The 18,835-nt window shown below is 39.6% G+C and overlaps 1 protein-coding gene across 1 annotated transcript in view; it reads right to left on the bottom strand.

The window, feature by feature from the left end:
* Window positions 1–18,835, bottom strand: part of jade2 (jade family PHD finger 2) — a 177,826-nt gene that overhangs the window by 83,056 nt on the left and 75,935 nt on the right. Inside the window, exon 5 of the mRNA XM_028594952.1 lies at window positions 2,630–2,787. Coding sequence (XP_028450753.1) covers window positions 2,630–2,787 — 158 coding nt within the window. The remainder of the gene's footprint in view (window positions 1–2,629; window positions 2,788–18,835) is intronic.

Below are 18,835 nucleotides of genomic sequence, written 5' to 3'. Positions count from 1 at the left end.
GAGTAAATCTTTTGCTCAGCCACAATCTCTGGATTCTTAGGTGATCATTTCTAGATTCAGTTACATTATTGTGTCACATTGCCTTGCCCGGATGCTCCAAGCAGAGATAAAGAAACTGTCCAGCTGTCCTGGAATCTGTAGTTGAAGATTATTTATTGATTTATTTGACAGATTCACCACTCAGTTAGGAGGATTTTTGTTTAAGTGGAGATGAGCATCCTGTGTCTCTATTTATTATTTATAATAAATAGTCACTCAATCCCTTCCCATCCAAAAATAAATAAAACAACTTAATTTATTGATTCTGGAGCATTTTGTTGCCAACATGGTTAATTTACAACCTGAGCTGCAGTTTCACATAAAGAAATAGAGCTAAGACAAATCCAACCAAAACACTATTATACCTCCAAATGATTTTGAAAAAGAAACCTGAACACCTGCAGCTGATGTTGAAAACCGGTCGACTTTATTTTTCATATTTTAGGCTTGAATTTGGCACAAAATAAAACTTTAGCATGAAAGAACTGAAAAGAAGAAACTGTGTGATTGTAAATGTTGTAGATTTAGAAGCTGTTTTTGAATCGGCAGAAAAAAGGGAAGTAGAGTTAGATATTAACCTGCTGTGACATTTACATCATGAACTGAACACACAGAGAAGGAAGCAACACCCCGTTCACACATACTTGAGAGTGTGTCTGTACTTTCAGTGTATTTGCTTTACAGTTATCTATGTGTTCCCGTGTTTCTACAGCTGTGCGCACATGCAGATGCACATTTATCATTGTGTGTATGTGATCACGACTGCACTTATCTGTCAGAAAGTGACACAACACACACACACACACACACACACACACACACACACACACACACACACACACACACACACACACTTTCTTTACTTTCCAGTACGTTCATATACTTGTCTAATCCTACAGTATTTAACTGACTATTAAATGCAATGCAGAAGGTTGACATTCAAGTGTTTTCTCTATTACTACTGACAGACTGCATGCTCTCCAGTGTTTTGTGCTGCTGTAAAGACAGAGTGTTCTGCAGAAAATCAAGTTTCCTCTAAAAGGAATAATCTGAAAATCAAATTAACCCCATTTCTAAAAAGAGTTTAGTGTAAATAACCAAAACGACAGCACGTCCAGTCTCCACACAAGTGGAGGACCGAGATAGAAAATGCTAAATTATCCCATCATGAGTCCAGAGCCGTACAGCCTCGCCCAGCAGAACTAATCAACCGTATGTTTGGTCTAGTATTGTAGGGTATGGGAAACAACACACTTCTGCTACAGCAAGAGCCTGTGTGTGTCGCGTGTGTGTGTGTGTGCGCGCGCCCGAGTACGTCATGCGTGCGTATGTGTGTGTGGGTGGGTGTGTGTTTGATTTAAGGAGAATATGTCCTAGAAATAAAAGCCTGATACCCCAGCTGGGATTTCTAAACACAATTACGACCCTTTATCTGAAGGGAGCCGATCAGATATCGAATAAAATGGTGGAGATGGAAGAGACGCTCGGGGTCAGCAGTTGTCACCATGGAAAAATGGAGGATATAGCACAGCAGAGTAGATAAAGAGTGATCGTTACTGTAGAAGAAGAGGAACAATGTACAGTTACAGTATATTTAGAGCATCTGCAGTTTTCAGAAATTTTAAGAGCATTTTAGACTTTTTCAAATGTGACTTGCAGGTAAATTTCAGATAAACAGCTGTAAAAGTTTAAATGTTTGATGGAACATATCTAATACAGGTTATGTGACTGTTAATAGGCAGGTGTCGAAAAACAGGAAAAAAAGGAAAAGATAATGTTTTGTACACACAGTATTCAGTTGGCTGAAATCAACCCTTTGGCAGTCTCATTCCTCTGGGATTATTTATTTATATAACTTAAAGTGATTTTTCAATACTGAAGTCCTAAAAACAATTAACTACTATACCTCATTATTGGCAGTTAGTTCTGTCAAGGTGCAAAAACCAGCAGCTTTAATAATCAACAAAGTTTTTATAGGAGAGAATATGGTCCAGTTTCTGTTAGTCATGTTTCTGTTAGTACCCATTTAAGTGTTACCTCAACTAAACAGTGCTGAGTGCAAGTTATTTATTAATGATTAAAAATGCAAAACATCCTGGTTTGAGTTCCTAAAATGTGAGGATGTGCTGCTTTTTTCTTTTCTTTCGTTGTCAATACAATATCTTTGGATTTTAAACGGTTAAAAAATGTTTTTCTGACATTTCAAAGACTTAACTATTCATGGATTAATAAAAAAAATTGACATTTTATTTAGTTGCAGCCCTACCGAGGAATATGAATTTCACACACACAATATAGTGTAGGCATGGATGTGTCTTTCAAGCCTCTGTAGCTCTAAATGAAGTCCATGAGACTGAAAGAAAACCGCATCACTCATGAGACATTTAGGTAAGTTATTTCATACAAGGCAACATGGAGGATCAGGCCAAGTGAAAAAATTCATAATATTTTGCACAACACTATTACTATATGTCAGCGCTTACAACCATGTTAGATGCCTTTGGGAACATTTGTATTTTTTTTCTGTTGTTGATGTCAAACTGTTTTCTGGCTTTTATTATCAAATTAGGCAGAGTTAATATGCACTCACCCATCTGTCTGAACTCCTGGTTGACCAGCTCCAGCCAGGCAACGTCCATGTCATCCAGGTCATAGCAGCTGTAGCGCTGGGTGGGAGGAGGCTGGGTGTTGCTCTCCCTCTCCTGCCTGTTGTTGGAAAGGCCACCTGTCGACTCAGTCGGCAGCAACCTGGAACAAACACAAAGATACATGCAGAGAGTTTATCATGTGGTCTGGAACAACTTGTTATAACACCTTTAAAAAATGGCACTAAACAGATAAGATGAGTCACAGATAGTCTTACAAAATGACTGAAAACATGAAGTAAATAAAACTAATTATTGAACTTGTTGATGGGTAATAATTCCAGCTGTTGATTGACAAATTAATAAAGCGATAACTAACATGTGGTTGCTGGCACCTGAGCGCTGCGGTCGTGTAGCAGCACACTGTTAACACTTGACTTGTCCCAATACAATACAACCTCAAGTATGTTACTGTTGAAACGCCACATTTACAACATTTACAGCAGCACCAAACATAAAAGTGAAGACAGAAGCTTTGGATTTTAATAGTTTTATTTTAAGAGTTTTATTTTGATCTTCTGTCCCTGACCCCAAGGTGAATAAACACCTGGAGGGATTTTTTTTCTGCAAAATGGATGAATTTGTATTAATTCAAAAGGTATCTGGCCTTTCTCACTGTAGGGTTGTGTCACATTCATACAGTTCCAGCCAATTCAACAAGAAGTAAAGAGTCCCATAATATCCAGAGCTGGTGCCTGGCCATTGGACCAGAATAAAATAAAAGATATTATTGGAGATTTTTTGCAAAAATGTAATTAAAAAGGTACCACATGCTCTAAAAGGATTACCTGTGTCAATTAAAATACTGTAATCCTAATAAGTCTGATCTAATGAAAGATAAATGCTGACATTTATTCTATATTAAACAGCATTCATACCTTGACATTTTTCCATTTTAGGAGCTGGATGAAATAATGTAAACGTTGAAGTAAATCACAATAACAAATGCTACAAAGTTGAGTCAATTTGAGAAGAATAAGGAGCATATGTCAACTATAAGAGAGGTCTGGGAAAACAGAAAGTAAAGAAGGTAAAGTAAGAAGGTGAAACTAACCAACAGGGATTTGATGGACATAGGTTTGTTTTAAACAATACAGGGAGTGGATAGATACTTCTAATATGAATTTTATTTTGTCTTCCTAATCTTTCAACTTTTTTAAATGCTGTGCGTACATACTCTGTGACAAGCAAACAAAATCCTGCAGTTCTCATGACAATAGGAATAATCGGGAAGTCCTTCCCATGTCTGGGGCACTCCCTCATAGTCAGTTCCTGACCTCATGGTCCAGAAAAACTGAAACAGAGTTTGACGGATGCCAAAATAGTAAAGGGGGAAAAAAGCAATCGAAGCAATGACAAATCATGTGGTTTTAGGCAGCAGTGACAGGAAGCTCCTCCAGGCAGTGTCTGGTCTGTGGAGCCTCGGGCCTGAATGTCTCTCAGTCAACAACAGCAGGAAATGGGGTCAGGAACTCTGCTCGACCCACTGGGAACCAATAAAGACTCAAACACGCTCATACACACATTTGTACACAGACACACACGCAGGCCCGCGTGAAACATCTGGATACTCTAAGAGCTAATAGATACGACATCACGCCCAGTAATCAGTCAAAAACCGACACACAGATGTACTGTACAGATCGCACTCACTCGCACACCATTTCTCCACAACAGCTCGGTGTTTTGCATAGTAACGCACACATACCCCAATGATTCACACGCCCGCCTGGTGAAGTCGTGACCTTTGTGTGAAAAGGTGAAGTGTGTCAGTGATCAAAACAACAAAACAAAACAACCTTTAGCTCTCCGTTTAGCTCCCCGTCCTCAACGCCTCATTATCATACTGCTACGCTATTAACATCACCCTCCATCACAGCCGTCGCCCTCACATCAAGCAGCACTGTGATCATCATCATCGTCATCATTATCGTTATGCTCCCCATTATCATCACCGACTGCCGTCATCATCACAACAGCTGCCAAAATTTAATTCAGTTATCTTCACTAGAATGGCATTTCATATGTGTTGGCAGCACTTTACAATACGAAAGGAAAATAACAAAAACAATCAAATAAATAATTGTAACGTCGATCTTTGACTGTCATTGAAATAAAAGCTAAATCAATGTGGGAATTATTCTATTATACTACAAAATATGTAAATTGGAGTCATTTTACAATATCACACAATAAAACATCTAATTGTCTACTCTGTAAACAATCAAATTCATTCTTAATACCAACAATACTCATCTCTCCTCATTTTTGATTCCTTTTCTTATTCTTCTCTCCTTCCTATTCATACACTCCTCCTTTCACTTTTGTAATGTTCTCCTTTCTTTATCCTGTCGCTTCTACTTCCACGTCTCTTCCTGTCTCCCATCCATTCCACTTTTACTTTCACTTATCAAAAGCATGCAAATCTCTCTGTGGACACGCAAAACATTGCCCTGCATATGCACACACATGCAGTTTATTAAATTCTCCTCTGGACAAACCTTTCTGTGGCTTTTATTGTGTATGTGCAGATGCCCCAACTACCCCAGGATCCTTGCATCCAGATCAATCAATGTCAACAACCAAGTAATATGTGCATCAGTGATCAACAACATTTCCCTTGCTGATACCCCATCCATTAATCTAATAAAAAGCACAGATCTGATCTATTTCTGTCTGACAATGGCCAATTTAGACCACCAGTGCAGGATCAATGGAGGCAAATGTGTAGTCATTAATAAATCAAAAATTCTACTATCTTTCTGCGAAGACAAAAAGGTAGAAAATGTAACCCTAGTTTGGCCTGGTATCAGTTGTGACATCTGATACAGGGCAAACAGGCCTGGCCAGTCAACTGGCAGGAGAGAAAGGGGAGAAAAGAGAGAGACAAAGAGACACAAGACACACACAAACACATATACAGGTGGGTGGTGCTTTTGCACTATCAAAAGGATAAGGCTGGTGTTATTCTACTACCAACAAAACCAACAGAGTGTCTTCTCAAACACTTTCTAACTTCCAACAGCCCCAAGCCCAGTAGTTCTTACTGAAGACATACATCTTTAAAAACAGGACACAAATAAAAACCTTCATTTTTTGTAAAAGTGACAACTGGGCACTGTGGCTCACCAATGTTTTTTTTTATTTTTGTTTTTGTTTTTGGACAACAGTGGAGGTCTATGGTAGCCTCGTGAGACCGTCCTGATCTTGCGAGCTCCAGTTTTCCACTCGCAGATCAGTCTGGCATCTTAAAGATAGAGAAAATTTGGAGCTGTTGGTTTTGAGGTGGATTAGGTGGTGATAGACAGATGGTTTATCCAATCAGCTAACCAGTATTTTCAGACAGCGGTCCGGGAATCCGGGATGTTGCTTGCTTGCTGAGCTAATGAGCTATGCTTTGCCTGCAGCAGCAGGGGCGGGCTTGTGGTTGTATTTTCATACGCTTCGTGGATCTGATTGGTTGATTTGGCCCGTCTATCACCAACATAGGTGATAGACAGATGGTTCATCCAATCAGCTAACCAGTATTTCCGCCCCTTTCCACAAGTTCTCCAATGGAAAGTTCCCAGATGGATATGCCGAGCAAATACGAAGCGATCCATCTGACGGAGTCAGGTTAGGTCTATGGCAAAGAGGAATGAACAATATCAGGATTTGGCTACACAAACAACACTTGCTAGATCACTTCATTGCTGGTTCTGGCATTTCATGGGGTTTGTTGATCATAAGAAAAATATAGTATAACCACACAAAGTCTGATTTCAAAGTCAATAATGTGATAACCAGTCAATGGTGTAATATATTGAGATGTTATCAGCAGAGTGCTTTTGGAGTTGATGTTCTTAGCTTTGTTTATTTTAATATGGGCTTTATTACATTAGCTTTTATGATTTGATTGGGGTTTGTTTGGCTTCTAGCTGTGACTGGCATTGTTGATTTGCTTTAGCAACATGGGGATGTAAATGAAAAATTTGCAAGAAAAAACGATATAAGAAAATGGCGACAAAAACAAGACCATAAAAAACAGTAGAGAAGATACCCACACTGATAAAATTATACCTGCACCAAAATAAAAACATGCGTAAATTCAAAGAAAAAATGAAAGTTGATACCATATGTGAAGCCATCCAGCTAATACCTCCATTAGTTTGTGAAATTAGACCCTTTCCGACTTACTGATATCAGTTCAAAAGAGTTGGAAAAAACACTCAAAGAGTTTTAAATGAGACGTAATATCATGTTTTGTAAATGTCTTCTTTCTACCCTGCCTGTCAAATTTCAATCATCTCTTGAAGCCTAGTGTGGTGACATTTAAGTTGAGCTCCTGGTTTTGTTATGTCACAGGTACAGGAGACAAAACATGGAGTGAGACATGAAAGGAAAGCATTGCCTCATAATAATGTTAAGTCATCCCATCTAACAGGATGCGAGTCAATGGGGGTCAGAATACAATGGAGTACAATGTGTTCTTCCACTGGTAAGTATCATGTATCACACACACACACACACACACACACACACACACACACACACACACACACACACACACACACACACACACACACACACACACACACACACGTTACATAATGTAGGTAAACAAAACCGTGTGCAAAAGGTCTCCTGTTAGTCCAGGCTTTATAATGACTACAAAGGCAGAGAAAAGTGCAGTCATCTGTCAATACTAAAGACAATTACAGCTCTCTGCCAAACTGTAAATAGATTTTATGTCTTTTTATGGGGTGAAGACATATTCTGGGAAATGTATATGAGCCAAAAAGCTTAAGATGTATGGACAAGCATCAGCATTTTGAATATCTGATCAAGATCAGTAGAATTACTAAATTTTAAATCAAATATTTCTAGGTTATACAACTTTATAATCACTGAATTTTTTGCATGTTAAACCCATGATATGATATGGGAAAAATATTTTAGCTAATAAAAAAATAACAATCATGAATAAACCTTCAAAATCACTTGTTTACATCTGAGCAGTCTTAATGAGGAGAGCAGCACATTGGGAATATTTAGATGTTCCCTCCTTGGAATCATAACAATACGACAGCTACGTTTTCTTTGATCTTAATGGTGCGCCCCATGAAATATTTATCGGGAGGAACTACACACCGTGGGGCTCTGATTCTAAAAAAACAACAATGAAAACCAAAGTCCCCCCTCCATCCCTCTTCCAGCTCTGAGGCCCTCAGGAGAAGTGTCTTTGGTTTACTACACAGGAGGTGCCTCTGGGGAGCAGAGGAGTGGGAACTGTAAAGTATATCTTGTGGAGTACCACGACTGAATAGGATGTTATATGAGCATGGGAAGGGAGGACAGGTGATTTATATGTTGGTGAGTGCGTGAAAGAAAGAGCTAAAGAGAGCGAGACCTGGGTCACATAGCTTATGCAAATAATCTGCATTTGCTTCGGTGGAATACACCAAGACTTGGGTTTACATAGACAGATGATCTAGCCAGGTTCATTGTGAACTGAGCTGGTAATTGTTTGATTGCACAGCCTTCACTTCTGAAGTAAACAGAAACCGCAAGCTTAGTATGTAAAGACATACTTTATGCAAATGCCCCACACAACATGATTAGGCTTAGTTACATACTGTATGACAAATGATCACCAATAATTTAGCATTACAGCTTCTGGTCTTTGTAATTTGTGTTATTTTGAAGCGTACTGAACTGTCACACAGCTTGGTGAATGTTTTTGATTTGCAGCAATTCATAAACTGATGGTTCGAATCCAATCTGATGCCCTTTGCTGCGTGTCATCCCCCCATCTCTCTCCCCCTTTCGTGTCTATCCACTTTCAAAATAAAGGGAAAAGCCCCCCAAAAAAATAATCTTAAAAAAAAAAGAAAACACCTCTTAGTATAACGCAATATACCACAGCATATACCAGCACCACAAAGTACAGATATAAAAAAAAAAGACCATGAAGTTGAATCAACACCTTTAAAATAAAAACTGAACATTAAAATTTTTATCATGAAGGAACCTCTTTTATAAGACTGCATTAGTTAGAGTTAGGTGTACATACCAAAAGGGAATAATGACCTGCATTTGAGTGAAATTACGAATGAAAGGAAACATGCAACAGGAGCAGATAATACTATACGGCTTGATTTAAAAAAAAAGGTTGACAGATAAAAAGAAAGAGAAAAAAAGAAAGAGGTCAAGGGAAAGTCAGCAAACCTTCTTCTCTCTCCTTGCTCCCATATGTTTCTCACCACTGCGTGAATCTCACTTTCCTGCTTTTCATAAAACGTCAATAATAATCTTGTCTCAAGGAGGGATGAAGTGGATGGTGTTTACATAAGACATTTCCAGTGTGGGCAGGGTGACAGCGGCTAAACTCAGCTCTCAGTCTGACTCTCTTCCTACACAGGACCCATCTAGTTTAAACTGACATCAACTTCTGACAGATCCCTCATGAAGAACAGGAAGTCCTTGTAAACCAGGCTAAAAATGTATTTGAGGCTAAACGGAAAAATAGGGGAGGGAGGAGGGCATGGATGACAAGAGAGTGAGAACAAGACAAATGAGTTGGGAAAAATATTAGCGATTGAAGAGGAGAGGAGAAGAGACAGACATGTAGGATGGAAGAATTTAAGATGTAACTATACATAGAATGAAAGCTTAAAACTGAGAGATGCAGATCTGCCTTTATCTTTCATTTACACTGGACAACTACCTTGCCAGCTGACAACCACCAGTCTGAGGGAAAGAGCACACAACGCTAACAAAAGTTTATTTTAACCAAACAAAGAACTCTTTATTTGCCAACAATGGGCGCCATGGTAGGTCATCTACATGCACCCTATGTATTAAGGCTGAGCCTTAGCAGTGGCCCAGGTTCGACTATAACCCCCGGCCCTTTCCCCTTTCCTGTCTATCTTCAGTTACTATCTAAAAAAGGCAAAAAAAAGACCAAAATATAATGTTTTTTTTTTTTTCAAGCAACAACTGTCAGCTGTGAATATCGACAATTGCCTGCAAAAACCTTCACCTCCTCAAAACATGCAAAAGCAGCTTTGTTAATAATGTTATAATGACAGAAACATGCTCTTTCTCCAGTTTTTCAGTAGTTTGATTAATAACTCCAAAAGTAGGAGTCAAGTTCAGTTCATTTGAAGAATAAATTCAACAAGCTCCTCCTCTAATTTGGAATTCCCTACAATATTATTTTAAACATATTGTAAAAGCTGCTTAAAAAAAAAAAAAAAAAAAGCTGCAGTGAACATTATCGGCACAATAAAAGCTCCACAGCCAGTGGATGTGTCTACAACATCACAGAAGAAATTTCTTCTACTCTCTGAAGACAAAATTCACAGGTCGGTGATGATAACTTGAGGGATAAGGGAGATAGTCTGCATACAAGATTAAACCACTTGTTCAGACATACCATTCTTGTCAGAAGCATACAATCACTTCCCTGTGTGTACACACTGAGTCTCTGTGTGTGTGTTTGACATAATCTCTCATTCTTGAAATACCTCACTGTCACAGTACGGCTGAGAAAACCGAAAACTGGCTATTCCATTTTCTTCCCTGTAATCCCTCGCTTTCTTCCCCTAGTTTTCACACCAGACTGTGTGTGTGAGTGTGTATGCGTGTGTGTTGTCCCCCCCCCACACACACACACACACACACAAAAACATAATCCCATATAAGCATGCAGACTAGAGCAGGAGGATCAGGCCAGCATCTAACAGGTTACAGGGTTACTCACCCCAGAGTCTAGTGGACAGTTCGTTTTTTTTAGCCTTTTCTGCAGAAACAGCTGCTTTTCAAAAATGACTCTTTGAGAGTCCAGTTTGGATTTGAAACTTCTCTGTAACACCCCCGGCATTACTTGCTATTTTATGATTATAAATTAACAAGCTTACAATGCTATCATTTCTTGCATTGTAATCAGATGAAATACCTAGCCATAGTCTTCATACCCATACCCTTCAACCCATCAATACTGACAAATACACATACAAACGCACACTGATATCAGAGTAGAACAGACAGACGTTAAAACACACACACACACACACACACACACACACACACACACTCCTGGATTGTTGTTTTGGAGAAGTGAGTCATCTTCATTTTATATTTATGTGGAAAAACATGCACGCACACACACACACACACACACACACACACACACACACACACACACACACACACACACACACACACACACACACACACACACACACACACACACACACACACACACACACACACACACACACACACAGTCATCTTTGTTATATTTATGTGAAATAAATGATGCAACTATATCTCAAACACACACATACAAAAATTGATCATTGTACAGTGATCCTTGAGAGCAGTGAGTCATCTTCATGTCATATTCATGTTGATAAAATCAATCATCTCCCGAAACACACAAACATCATTTGCACAGTGACCTTTTAGAGATGACTCACCCATGTTGCTTTTACTGTATAGCAATCAGATAGAGTAACACACACACACACACACACACACACACACACACACACACACACACACACACACACACACACACACACACACACACACACACACACACACACACACACACACACACACACACACACAAACAAACACAAACACGCACATGCACACACAAAGTTTCTCTGAGCAGTAAAATAAGTTTGCTGGGGGGATTTCTGTTAAACTATTTTTAACAGAAAATGAGAGGATGTTATAAAGCTGCCCACACTGTTTGAATGACAGATGATCTCTTAAAGGTGCAGTGTGGAAACACCACAGTAATGAGTGCTGAGCCCCAAAGATGGAGAGAACATTTTTTAAAATGGCAATCCAGGGAATTTACATTATAAGTAGGAGCTCATAAATGAAAAATGTGGCTTTGTTCTTCTTGCCTAAACCAACTTTTGAGAGCTACAGTAGATGGAAGTTTAGCTAATTATGGGTTACAGTAAAATCCTAGCGTTTACCACACAGTTGAAGTTGCAAGCAAAGTTATAAAATAATACTTAATATAAGGGCTTGCAAATATAAGTTACAAGTATTTGAGGTGTAGGGGCAAACTATGGGTCAAAGCTATGGTATGTTATTTAATTACATATTATTCAATCTAATTTCACATCAATTACCCCCTTACATTACAATATGTTTCATACTATGGTCACCTCACTTTAGTTTACTTTACAATACTTTTTATATAATGCCACTTTACATTCATTCAGTACTTTTTGCACATTGTCTGTTGTTTGCCTGTTGTTTGTTTGTTGGTTTGTTTTTATTGTGGAAAAACTGCTGCTGTAACAAGTGAATTTCCCCACTGTGGGATGAATAAAGTATTATCTAATCTAATCTAAAGAAGGTATTTTATTCTGATAATTGTATCACTTCTTGAGAGACTTTGAAAAGATCTGAATGTGTAGGGAGGATTTGTAGCTGTCTAAGCAGATGTGTGAACTTCATAATTCAATATGATCTTTTTAAGGCTGGAACGTTGATCTTTTAGGTCAAAGTTTAAGAAAATTAAGGTCTCATCCCCTTCACTCATGGGGTTAAGGGGATTGTTTATCAGTGATTCTTTGTACACAGGAAGCCAGTGCCAGTGTGTTTTACAGTGAGCTGCCATTTTGTTCAGTGGTTCAGATGCTAGTACAGTCTGCCTGTTGTCATGGATATGACTCAGACGTATTAACACCACTACTTTAAAGCTCAGTGGGTTACTGCACACACACAAACACTACAGTGACACTCACTGCCAAGTGCACAAACGGATACTGAAAGGCGCGCACTCACAATTAAAAATGTAGTTTCCAAGAGTGCAAAATCAAACACACATGACCACACACACTCCTTCATACATGCTGACAAACACACAAGGGTGCATACACAACACAATGCTTGGTGTGTCACCCTGATTGCCTTTCCCCTACCCTCTCAAAACTCCCAGTTCCTCTACAAACAGTAAAAAAAAGGAAACAACAAAACTAACTCCCCCCAGGTCCTTTCTTTCAGTCCTTTACTCAGAAATGTGCAAACAATGCTAAACAAGAGACAAGTTCCGCAATAACAAGAGGAAAAGAAATGTAGGGGGCACTGTGGAGAGAGACACAGAGAGAGAGAGAGAGAGAGAGAGAGAGAGAGAGAGAGAGAGAGAGAGAGAGATGGGGTACTGTGTTTGTGCCTGCAGCAGGGTTTGGGCAAATAAGGCGGGGGAGTGTTTTCATTCATAATTTCCACCCAGTTAGTTGGGAGCCAGAGAGGAGTCAGAGACAGACACAGTGACAGGGGCAAGAGACTCAAAAATCTGAACCCAGTATCTAAACTGTAGATGAGATCTCAATCCTGTTGAATCTCTTACCGGATCCATTTACATTTGAAACAGTACAGGATTAAGTGAATAAACATTGCAACCTGTAACTACAAACTGAAAATGAGACGCTATTAAATACAATAAATAATCATTACATTTTTCACACTTTGTGCAGTCAAATCTAAATTAAATTCTTCTGTAAGAAGAAACAGTAACTTTCTCAGCATGCTCGCTGGAAGAAAAAAAGGAACAGCCAAGTGCATGGTTACTGCACAAGCTGTTCAAGAGAAATTAGATTATCACTTCATGTCTTTTTTGGAACCCTTTTTACTTCAATAGTTGAAAAGAAAGCAGTGAGAGACTGAAATGCATTAGCACACTCATCGTGTATAGTGCCCATATGAATTTCAATAGACTTCCCACTGCCGAAGGGTTGGGGTGTAAAAAAAAAACTGTCATTGTGTGGTGGACTGTCCCTTTAAGAGGGTTGCAGGCACTTCCAGGAAAATCCGGAACATATTACTTCACTTTAATGTCATTATGTACAAGTGAGTGTAATCAGAGTAGGCCTATGGATATCCAGAGTGCCCACTTCATTGGCCCTACACATTTTTAAAAACAAGGATTCTAGGGAAAGAAAATGTCAAGGAATTGGCACTTAATTGTGTAAAGAGTGTATATTTTGGGGCTCCTTGATGTGAACAAGTTTTGGGAAGCAACAGCTTAACAAGCTTTCCACAGTCATCCACTCCTTGAGACAGGAGAGGAATGTCACCCAACTGAGCCACAATGTTCCCATGTTCCTTTTAGGAGGAAACACTAATACCTCTTTATATAAATGATTACATAAGATTGGGCCAGTTCGCAAGACGGGCCGCAGTGTGTGTGTGTGTGTGTGTTGGGAAGAGAGGGCGGGTGGCTGGCTCAAACACACATACACATACTTATTCACAAAGAAGAACACATGAAATGGCAGAAAAACAAACACAGACAACCAATGCACAAAAACACAGACAGACATGGAAACACACTAAACACACACACACGCGCGTGCGCGCACGCACACACACACACACACACACACACACACACACACACACACACACACACACACACACACACACACACACACACACACACACACACACACACACACACACAATGAATGGGACAAATCCACTGATGTGAGACGCCTTCATTGTGCTGTTCTATCAACAGAAACTCCTCCCTCATTCAGCTCTCTGTTCTGCAAACACACTGGCTCGTTTGAAGCCCTAACCGGACAATATTATTGTTAATATTTCTAGGGTAGTGGGTTTCTATCTTTCCAACCACGGTGTGTCAGTTAGACTTATTAGGCATATGGACAAAAAAAGACAGCTGCATTTAAAATAACTCAAGGGTCTGCCTTGGTGGAGGCGTGCCGTTGTAGGTACCAGCGAGAAGATGAACTATGCCCTTAGTACACGTCCTTAGTCAGCCCTCAACGTGTCCAATAAGCTAAACTTAATTGGTTTAACCTACAGGTGTTTTCTGATGGCTGATGTTAAATGTTTTGCTGCCATAGAAGACATTATGTATTAACGTACTACGACTGATCACATAAATTAACCAGACAGTTATCTACAAAGCGGCAAAGAAATACAATGTCACAGTGTTAAAATAATTTAGTGCTCCCAAACAACCACTTACAAGAGCTTGACAGGATAATGTGCGAGTGATATGACTTGAACCAGTTTTGAATGATTATTTGGTTTTTATTGACTTATTATGTTAATCATTTCAATGATTTACAAAAGATGCTACATGAGGTACATTTTTACCCTTTTTTATATTTTTCTAGCCAAAAACAGATTTGCCAAAGTAGAGGTTGTCTTATGATCAATGTCATTTTATATTTGAGCTTAAAATAGAGATGCCTTTATAGAGTCTTCCATCATTCCCCACCAATGAAACTACAGGCCTGTTACATATTAAACATTTTACAGCTGGACACCACATAAAAAAAAGAAACCACATGTTTGACTGTCACATTTTATTTGGGTCCTGCATTCAAGTCCCAAGTTCAATGTGAGGATGATGAAAAACAATAGGATTGTTGTGCCACATTGTGACAGCTTTAGCTGCCCTTTGGTTCACTCTGAGATTACGGCCGGGATTTTAAAACGTGACTCCTCATTCAGACCCAATAAAACACTGCAGAAAAAGTCTAGACTGCGGAGCAAATAAAAGGTCTTCTGGAAAAAACATGTTGAGAGGCTTTCAGTTTGATAACACTGCCTAGCCTCTGTTCTTCTCTCTGCGCGTGTGTTTATTATCGCAGTGTTTATGAATATGAGATGTGAGTGCTTATGCAAGTTTCACTGAAAGCAAAATATATCTGCAGTGTGGGTCTTATAAGTGCATATTTGTGTGTGTGTGTGTGTGTGTGTGTGTGAGTGAAAGCAATCTAAATTTTTCTTTGGCCCTCATGACATGCATGAGCTAAAATCGTGCCACCGAATGCAGTGTTTCCTCTCGAAATTTTTCCGGCGGTGGCGGTGGAGGGGGTGGGGGGTATTGGACGTCAGTGTATGGGCTTATCTGCCAATGTTAGCTGCCGACCGTTACCTTGAAACCATCCAGCAAATAGACGGTACCGTAGGGTGATTTAACGTCACCGCTCATTTTACACACAGTTTAACAACAAAACTAAACGCTGAGTGAACATTACTTGCTAGCTACGGTTTTAATGTTGGTTTTGAGCGGTATGCACCCCCACCAACCTGGAAAACGGTTTTAAAACAGTACAGTAAGTGCATCTCCCCTATTTCTGATACCGTGGCGCTGGAAATTTCACCGTGGCGCACTGCCACTATGCTATCAACATAGAGGAAACACTGGTATGTGTGTGCGTCTGTGCTGTTGTGAGACAGATCTGAGTAAGCGTGTGGGAGTTGTTTTAAAAAAACTCCCTCAAAAGATAAGAGACCAGAGATAAAGGGAAAAGAGGTAGGGGGCAACTGAGCGAGAGAGAGAGAACGAAAAAAGAAAGAAATGTAAAAGGCAGTGAGATAAGGTAGATATGAAAAGGGCAAAAGAGAGACAGTAAAAGGAAATAAAAAAGAGAGGTCACACAGAGGGAAGGTGGTAATTTTGTTTTGGATGATGTCATGTAACAATCTTTACATACCGTGTGTGTGTGTGTGTGTAAATTGCTTTTCACCTGCTGTGGGATAAGGATGAGTCACTTTTTCCAATGCAATCTACTATAGTGTGTACATGAAAGATGTGTTCATGTGTATATAAACACTCAACACTAAGCCCTTCCTACACCAACTTGATAGCAAGGATTACATTTCTATACGAGGCTTCACACACACACACACACACACACACACACACACACACACACACACACACACACACACACACACACACACACACACACACACACACACACACACACACAGCCAGAGCTGTGTTGTCATTACTTCTCAATCCATCAGTGACACATTTTTACAGCTGTGACCTTCTCAGTATGTAATAGGGTTGAGGTCCGATAGCATTTGATCAAATCCAGCACTGAATCAGCTTACTGAAACGACTTCAGTTCAACTTTCAACATTTGTAAATAATTTAAGTTAAAAATACCAGGATTGACCTAAGATCTGTAACCAGCTTTGGTAGCTGAACAGCCAGAAACAGAAATCAGATTTGATAACGTAACCAGTGGCAACCGGTGGCTACAACCTGAAAGTGAAACCAGGGGCAGAAGGTATGAAATGTTGAATTTGAATATATGAATTTGACACATTGAAGTAACAGATGTAGCCTATCTTTGTATATCTTATTTTTCATGAGCTACTTGTTCCAAATACTCGAGGTCCTGATTCAGAACTACATTATTAAGATGATATAATATTGAAATATGAATAGATGCACAGAAGTTTAACTGGGAAACTGCAAATATTAAAATTGACAAAACCAGCTTGTTGTTGCAACACCAGATTCAACCATTCGTTGTTCTTGTTGAACTGCAAAAAGAAATTCACAAGTTGCGACAGTTAGGTTTTGTTGCAGAGTGGTGCTTCTTTCTCCAACAAATGATCTTTGGCCAAGTACAGACATTGGCTTGTAAAGAGCACATTAACCTGACAACAAGCCAAAAGATTCATTTTGGCCTTTTGGCAAGTTACTTAGGACATTAACATTAACTTGCCACAGCTGATACAATCTGCTGGCGGCTGCGTTTCTCATTATCATTTAACCCACAAAAGGTTGGCCTTGGCTAAAAATGAGAAGCCTGAAGCCTGGTGGTCTGGTGGATTAGATGCATGCCATGTCCCGTCTCATACTGGCAGAGACCTTTGTTCCATTCTGTTTCTCTTTCTCTCACAATAGAAGCCCACTACCAAAATGTTTGATGAGATTCAATGGAATTTTCAATAAGAAATGTGTTAGCCTTAGAGTTTAGCTAATCTGGGTATTTTAACAACCTGGATCTGAATCCAGAAGAGAACTAGCTATCAGAGCTCAATCCTATTATGCAATGATGTAGGTTGTGTTATGGTCACAATCCTTTTGCACTCTTATTATTTGCACGCTTTTATTTTTATGTTCTGCTGCAGGCTGCTATCTGCTCCAGCAATGACCCAATTTCCCCACAGGGTTGATTTAATCTAATTTAATCTAATCAAATCTGTGGTGTATAATACCACTATCTACTATTTCAGAGGAACAGCCAGAAGACTCTCCTAACTCCTTCCTTCTCCCTGTCAAAGCCCAGTGTGCTGCCCTGAATGCAGACAAGCGGATAAGAAAAACAAAAAAAGAGAAACGGGAATAAATACAGAATGAAGAATCATCTCTCCCCTGGCGCCTTTAACGGCGCCACAACACACACACACACACACACACACACACACACACACACACACACACACACACACACACACACACACACACACACACACACACACACACACACACACACACACACACACACACACACACACACACACACACAGCAAGTGAAAATGATGGGAGCAGACAGTCAAGTGTTTTCAGTTCTGTGAAACATATACAGGTCATGAATATTAACACAAACCAGTTGGTGGCTGAGAGAGAGAGAGAGATATGTGATTTTGCTGTCCTGTTGTCAAGCAAGAACGTGTGTGTGTGTGTGTGTGTGTGTGTGTGTGTGTGAGAGAGAGAGAGAGAGATATGTGATTTTGCTGTCCTGTTGTCAAGCAAGAACGTGTGTGTGTGTGTGTGTGTGTGTGTGTGTGTGTGTGTGTGTGTGTGTGTGAGAGAGAGAGAGAGAGAGAGAGAGAGAGAGAGAGAGAGAGAGAGAGAGAGAGAGAGAGAGAGAGAGAGAGAGAGAGAGAGAGAGAGAGAGTTTCTGGGAAAGAGTATACAACCAATTAGCTGCAATAAACTGTCCTGAACTGGTTCACTGTCAACACTCTTAACAAGTGGAAGAAAAACACTGAAGAGGGAAAGACGGAGACAAAGAGTCATGAGCTCTGCATTTTAACACCACAGTGCTAATCAGCAGATGAATAACCTCTAGGCTTGACTTTCCACACCACTCACACAAACTGACAAGTGTGCACATTGAAGTACACAAAAGTACAGACACACATTCTGTCTATAAACGCTATTAGGCAGCTTGTCTATGAGAACGTGAGAAGGGGAGAGGGTTCATTTACTTTTGTGTACCTTTGGTTTGTTGATGTTTTTCCTGTATTCTTCTACATCACTCAATGATATTTTTTTACTATAATGTACAGTTTGGGGGAACCCCTTTTCTGTTTTAGCAAGACAATTCCCCCATGCACTAAGGCAGGTCTGT

The sequence above is a fragment of the Perca flavescens genome, chromosome 13 (assembly GCF_004354835.1).
Source record: "Perca flavescens isolate YP-PL-M2 chromosome 13, PFLA_1.0, whole genome shotgun sequence".
NCBI lineage: Eukaryota > Metazoa > Chordata > Actinopteri > Perciformes > Percidae > Perca > Perca flavescens.
This window is presented reverse-complemented; position numbering and strand designations above follow the sequence as displayed.